The following is a 7,500-nucleotide window of genomic DNA, read 5'->3' on the forward strand; positions in this document are numbered from 1 at the left end:
AATACAGATTACGCTTATCAATTTCTTTCCTATTCCTCTGTAGGTAATCCACCAAGTTGCACAAATTGAATAAACGTTACCTTATCCAAGATTGCCTCGATACATTTCGACATTCGGACACGATTTTCGTTTGCTTTCAGGTACTATGGATTCTTTTCAGGTTTTATGGAATATTATATACCTGCTGGCCATACATGGACTAACCACCCGCAACGCGGGGGCGGACTGGCATGTATTGTGGTAAGAAATGCGCCTTTCCTATCGATAACTTCGGTTCATCGTAAATTAATTTTTCAATCGGTGAAATCAGAAGAACTTCGCTAATTGATAATAACTATCAAGTAATGTAATGCTGTTTAAATACGATATAGCCAAAGTCAATCCTCTTCATAGAACATATCAAAATCAGTTAAAACAGCATAATTGGACCTTGAAACGAACCGTGGTTTTCGGTGGATGGTAAGTTCCGAAGACGAAAACACCCGATGCGTTCTGGAAACAACCTGGATCTGGATAAATGGCTTCATTAACGCTTCTTTATCATTCCTTGAAACATTATAGCCTGCGAACTCATCTTCCTCCAACAATGCAAATTTAAGCAATTTTAAGGCCTTTAAAATTGCGCGTAAGCATCCAATTTTCCAGACTCTTCCGAAACGTCAAAATAATCCGAAGGTAATGTAGCTCGTGTTGAAGGTAAAATCAGAATCGAAACCAATCGATTGCAAGTGTTTGCTTTTCTTTTATTAGGAAAATTGAAAACTCTCCGCGAGTACACTCTCCTATCAGTCTTCGTGTTCAACCTTTACGCTGTCAGCAAAATGTCGAAGCCGGCATACAAAATTGCAGACATCAGTTTGGCGCAATCCGGTCGCCGACAAATCCTTCTGGCCGAGAACGAAATGCCCGGTCTGATGGCTTGCCGGAAGAAGTACGGGCCGTTGCAGGTGCTCAAGGGTGCCCGCATCGCCGGGTGCTTACACATGACCATCGAAACGGCGGTGCTGATAGAAACGCTTCTCGAGCTGGGCGCAGAGCTGCAGTGGAGCAGCTGTAACATCTTCAGCACGCAGGATCATGCCGCTGCCGCCATGGTTAAAGCAGGTGTGCCTGTATACGCGTGGAAGGGTGAAACGGACGAAGAGTACCTGTGGTGCATCCGCCAGACGCTGATGTTTCCCGATGGCAAACCGCTCAACATGATCCTAGACGATGGGGGCGATCTTACTCATTTGATCCACACCGAGTATCCGGAACTATTGCCGGGCATCAGGGGCGTCAGCGAAGAAACGACGACCGGCGTCCATAACCTCTGCCGGATGTTCAGTGAGGGCCGCCTCCGTGTACCGGCAATCAACGTCAATGACTCTGTAACAAAAAGCAAATTTGATAATCTGTACGGATGTCGCGAATCGCTACTGGATGGCATCAAGCGAGCCACCGATGTGATGATTGCCGGCAAGGTGTGCGTTGTGGCTGGTTATGGCGATGTGGGCAAAGGATGTGCTCAGGCGTTCCGCGGTTCCGGTGGACGTGTTCTGATAACCGAGATTGATCCCATTAACGCTCTCCAGGCGGCAATGGAGGGGTTCCAGGTGACGACCATGGAGGAGGCCTGCAAGGTGGGACAGATCTATGTAACCACGACCGGGTGCACTGACATCATCATGGGGGAGCACTTCCTCTGCATGCCGGATGACTCGATCGTCTGCAACATTGGCCACTTTGACTGCGAGATAAACGTGAAGTTCCTTGAAAAAACGGCGAAGGAAAAAGTTACTATCAAACCGCAAGTCGATCGCTATTTGCTGCCGAACGGTCGACACATCATACTGTTGGCCGAGGGCCGTTTGGTGAATCTGGGCTGCGCCACGGGACACTCCAGTTTCGTCATGTCGACATCGTTCACTAACCAAGTGCTGGCACAGATCGAGCTGTGGACGAACACGGACAAGTATCCCATCGGTGTGCATGTACTGTCGAAGAAGTTAGACGAGGAGGTCGCTGCTCTACATCTGGATAAGCTGGGGGTAAAACTCACCAAGCTCACCCCAAGACAAGCCGACTATTTGCATCTACCGGTCGATGGTCCGTTCAAACCAGACCACTATCGTTACTAAGCGCTATAATATGCAGCTCGTTATATGGTGTTGCAAGTAGTTTTTAAACAACACCTAAATCATTTTCTCCAGCTCAACAAACGGTAATAAAAACAGAAGATTATTCATATCGATCATCTACACTGTAAGGGTGCCTATATTTCCCATCGAAGATAAGCAGCATCTTGGACAGCAGTTATGGTACAAATGGGCATTTAAATGATAAGCGAATTTGCATCACAACTACTATCCTGGATTCTGTATGATTTTACAGATGAACACAAGGGAAAAAAAATAACTGAAGTCATCGCTGAAGATATTTATCGGTAATTCGAAATGTGAGACATTTATCATGATGATACACTTTACATCTTTACAAAGTTCCTTGTTTCTCTCGTTAGCTTAATATGTATGATAAAAATGTTCCTTTTTAATTTATGATCGTCAAATTCAGAAGCGTCTTAGTATTGTTACAAGTGATTCGAACATAAACTTATGTGACACACTGCGAAGCGTGTCATGTTTGAAACATAAAGAAGGATTTCATTTGCAAGTAGAATTCATTTTGTGTATAGAAGTAGCAAGTAATAACCTTTCTAAGTTTACCCACTTACAGCAGAAAAACAAATTCACTTGGATCGACAACTATCAGCTTCTTGGATCCATTAATGTTTTATTTAAAATATTCCAATTGTTAAAATCTACAAGGTAAGGTTCATGTCTGAGTTATGCCACGGTGATCTAAATTAACACTTTTCATTTTAGGACGCAAACAACGTTGGGATTCTCTATACAAATGGTTTTAGTAGACGACTACAAATAGTAAAAACTGATCATTCACGATCATCGTAGTGATCATTCACGGTGTAAGTGCGATTTAATTTTGATCGAAGACAAGCAGCATCTTGGACAGTAGGTGTGGTACAAATGAGCATTTCAATGATAAGCGCATGTGCAACACAACTACTATCCACGATTCTGCATGGTTTTCCAATTGAACACAGTTTAAATACGCGAGACATTTAAAACGATGATGCAGTTTACACATTTCAAATATTTAAAGGGAATTAATGTTTCAATTTAATTTTAGAAGTTAATTTAAAAAGAAGGTACTAGATTGTTTTCTAATAATGGATCATTCCGTGGTACATTCAACTCTAGCAATGCAAGAGCCCTCAATGCAAATGGGTTTACTAGGAAACTGTAAGTAGTAAAAATTGCATCGTGGACAATAGCTGTGATACCAATGAGCATTTCAATGATAAGCTCATTTGCAACACAGCTATTATCCACGATTCTGCATGAATGTACAATTTTGAACGCAATTAAAATAAGCGAGAGATTTATCACGGTGATGCATTTAACATCTATGCAGAGATCCTTGTTTCTCACTAACTTAAGGTGCATGATAGAAGTACACGTTTTGCAAATAGAATTCACTTCGCGTGTAGGAAGAACGCTTTTGCTTTTAGCCACTTACGACAGAAAAATAAATTCACTTGGATCGACGACTAGCAGGTTTCATAGATCGATGTTGTTAAACATATTTGTTTTTGATAAATCAACACATACGCTTAACTACATAGATCTAGGATTCTGGTCATTTGAGTTTAAATATGGTGCTCATGTTTTAAAGTATTAATTCAAACAGGATGTACCAGGAATTTAGAAGCAACATATGCTTTAGCTCTAACGACTCTAACGAAGCCGTTAGTCAAAGGAATTCGAAAATGACTTACTTGCTGTCGATCTATAATGCACTGATTTGCAGAACTTCTAAACATCCTTTTAGTTGAACAAATTCCTTCATAATATTTCATTACTCAAACTATTCATATGTGATCGTTTTCGTTAATAATGACACCATCCTTGCACCAAACTGATCACAAGCTGTACTATCTGCATCACTGTTATCACTTGCGTTCACTTAAACGATCCACACTACTTCCAGACCACTAGCTGGTGTCAATGTCGAGATGAGAATGTTGAGATCCACGATCGCGCTGTCCCCTAAATGCTCGTCCCAGCGAAAAGAAAATTCAGAGAGAACCGGGAGATTCTCTGCATGGCGCGATCATGTGACACTCTCATTGACACCGACTTTTCACTCTCTCCGACTGTGCTTTCTTTCTTTTATTTTGTCGGTTACGCTGATTGATTCCGGAGCACAGTATTTTACTTTAGTCATGGAAATTTAAACGCGGCTCATTGAAATTTTAAAACGTGCTTATGGAATTTAGTAAATCAAATATCAGCGTATATAAATTTAGATTAGTATATAAACACATTTTTATTCAAAATGTGAATTTACTATTTCCTGATTTATGATAGTGGCGTAATGAATACATGATTCAGATGAATAACAGACTAATGATCCTGATAAGATCTTTAACATTCTGATAACTTATAACTCTTCACCAATGGATAGGTTAAGGGACTAAGGATACTAGTTGTCTCGTTTTGAATTTTTTTTTAAACTACAACTTTTCAAGAATATTTGGTTGTGTTTTGGGAAAGAATTTTAAAACACTTCATCAATGGCATTAATCGTAAGCTCGTGCTGGATCAATCAATCATTACAAATCAATATTCTTGTTATAGATTATAATTTTACCTCTAAGCATTGAGGTATAATGTTCACAATTATCTTGAAAGAATCAACAATAATGAAACAATTAAAAAAACGTACGCATTCATGACGTATTGAACAAGTTAATTCATTTAAAGCAGTTAATTTTCGGACAATTATTTACTCGAAATACTATTCCATTCAACTAAAAACAAATATACAAATATGGTCCAATATCATCAAAACGTTCCATAGAATTCTCAAAAACTATGAGATTCAATCTGCGGAAATCCATAGGATAGGGTGGAGTGAACAGTCAAAAATATTCCTAAGGAAAACTTTAGAGTTTTAACGGAGCGAATGTTAATGTTTCTCAAGATTCAACAATTTTATGTGAGAACAAATTTCCCCCAAATGAAAAAATCACATTTGAACCGTAAAGGAAAGTGGTGAGACAAAAGCATTAATCCTTTTTGTCGTTTGCATTGCTGAACGAGCTTGTGCAAGGATTTAAGTACCGCTCAGCAAACAGTAAACATCTGGAAATCGGTTTTAATCAAGCGTGAAATTGGACTCGCTGAGCAAGCAGTTTCGGTTCCGGGTTACTTACCCAACAAATTTTTATTGCATGCGTCGTCAAATATTTGAAGTCGCGTAAAACTATCGTAAAACTATGCTTGTTTCAAAATGAATCATAACGAATTATTACCTCTCGGTTTGGGGTACCTCTGCGCATTATCTTGCTGCTTCCTGCGTGAGAAGTGTTCGTGGCACAACGAATGCCTAACGCGCCCATCTTGTCCTCTGTTTGTTTACCGAGGCGATCGCTCACGTTGTGATCGTATGGACTAATTAGGCTGAAACGTGGTGAACTACTACGCCGAATAACATACTGGAGTAAATGGGTTGCCACTTGAATCGGATAGTGTTGGCTTAGAGCAGCATCTTTCGTCGCTGTCGCTGTTCTGACATTTTTTTTCTTTCTCAAAATATTCATTGATCTATTATCTTCACCTTTCTTTTTGTTCCATTTCGTCTGTTTTGTCTGCATCTTATGAAAGCAGATGGTTTCGTTCTTTGTTCCATACTTGTTTTGAACAGTTATTGGGTGATGAAATAACCCACGTAACGAAAGCGATTTTGTGACGAAACAACAGTTTGGGACAATTTCACTTGTTGAAATATTATATTATAATACAACTTTGCAAGAATATTCATTTGAATTTTAACAAAAAGATATTTGACAAAAGAAAAGATTTGACAAAAATTACGTCCATGTCATCATATTTAGAAATGGGTGCCTGCAGAAGTTTACTTTTTGCATCGTAGCCCAATGCTGGATCATTTGAAATATACCTAGTTAGGCGCTACAACTGACAAACAATCTTGACATGCCACAAAAGATCCCTCCACCGCTCGCGCCAAGTCGAGATTTCAGCAATTCTGGCATCAATGTTGATACCGTCGCTCCATCTCGATTGTAACATACCACACCCCCTCTGTCCAATCGGAATAACGAAGATGGCTAGAATTTCTTATTTTTCATTTTTTTATGGTATTTTGGTGTTGTTGGTTGAAGGTGTGTGTATTGTTTAGAAAAGGTATCAACATTTTTATGAAATTCGACGGGGCTACCTGGAAAAGATTTTGAAAATTGTCCAAATTTATTCTCCAAAGTTATGTCCAAAGATACCAATGATTACCACCCCAGAACTGAATAACAAAGACACAGTATTTGTCTATGGCATGCTATTAAATAAAGAAATGGTTGCGCTATTTAGCTTAGAGTTAATCAGTTAATGGACTGTACGAATATGTGACCAGAATTGCGATTCGACTGCTGATGACACAAGATATCCTTGATGATGAAATCGGTGTGGAAGTCCCTTTAAAAAAATCTTAGAAATGGAATTCTGCATGGTTGCTGTTCGCAGCTAGGTTGGAAGCAGGAGAAGAGATGTCTGTATAATATGTCAATGGCCCCATAAGAAAATATTAATATGTACTCTAAGAAATTCTTTATATCGAAATGTTAGCAAAAATATATAATGTTCCTTCAAATGCATTCAAATGTGAAAGTTCTATTCTAAATTAGTTAAGGGTGCATGCTCACGATACACTGCACTTTACGATAAGAACGCATAAAGAATGTTAGAGGCTCGGTTGAATATTCGCTGTAAAGAACTGTTAACATGAACAAGGCTTGCGCCGTCCATATACCCAGCCAAAGAAGGTAGTTATCGCAGCCACGTACCTTAATACTTTCTAGATAGTACTACGAGAAAATATCGAACGACTCACTGTTCTTCAAAGGACCAACGCTTGCATCGTACATGAGTGAACAATATAGTTTTAGTAAAAACAAGATGGTTTTAAATTCATAGAGATCTATCTATACGTGTGCTCTATTCACCTCATATGGAAATTGTTAAACATCTGGAAATCAGTTTTAATCAAGCGTGAAAATAAAACTGCTAAGCAAGCAGTTTCAGTGCCAGACCAATGCTTGTTACTTACCCAACGAAATTTTATTGCGTGTATCGTCAAATATTTGAAGTGGCGATCGTAAAACTATGCTTGTTTAAAAATGAATCATAACGAATTATTACCTCTCGGTTTGGGGTACCTCTGCGCATTATCTTGCTGCTTCCTGCGTGAGAAGTGTTCGTGGCACAACGAATGCCTAACGCGCCCATCTTGTCCTCTGTTTGTTTACCGAGGCGATCGCTCACGTTCTGATCGTACGGACTAATTAGGCTGAAACGTGGTGAACTACTACGCCGATTAACATACTGGAGTAAATGGGTTGCCACTTGAATCGGATAGTGTTGG

At 39.5% G+C, this 7,500-nt stretch overlaps 1 protein-coding gene across 1 annotated transcript; it reads left to right on the forward strand.

Annotated features, from left to right (window-relative positions):
- Positions 1-818: 818 nt before the first annotated feature.
- On the forward strand, positions 819-2,177 carry LOC126575938 (adenosylhomocysteinase-like). Its single transcript, XM_050236953.1, has one exon. It carries the CDS (start codon positions 822-824, stop codon positions 2,118-2,120), a length of 1,299 nt encoding a protein of 432 aa, XP_050092910.1. The 5' UTR covers positions 819-821; the 3' UTR covers positions 2,121-2,177.
- The last annotated feature ends 5,323 nt before the right edge of the window (positions 2,178-7,500 follow it).

Source organism: Anopheles aquasalis, chromosome 3, assembly GCF_943734665.1.
Source record: "Anopheles aquasalis chromosome 3, idAnoAquaMG_Q_19, whole genome shotgun sequence".
In the NCBI taxonomy this organism is placed as follows: domain Eukaryota; kingdom Metazoa; phylum Arthropoda; class Insecta; order Diptera; family Culicidae; genus Anopheles; species Anopheles aquasalis.

Coding starts and splice junctions, on each gene's coding strand:
- LOC126575938 (XM_050236953.1), top strand. CDS start 822: ATGTCGAAGCCGGCATACAAAATTGCAGACATCAGTTTGGCGCAATCC.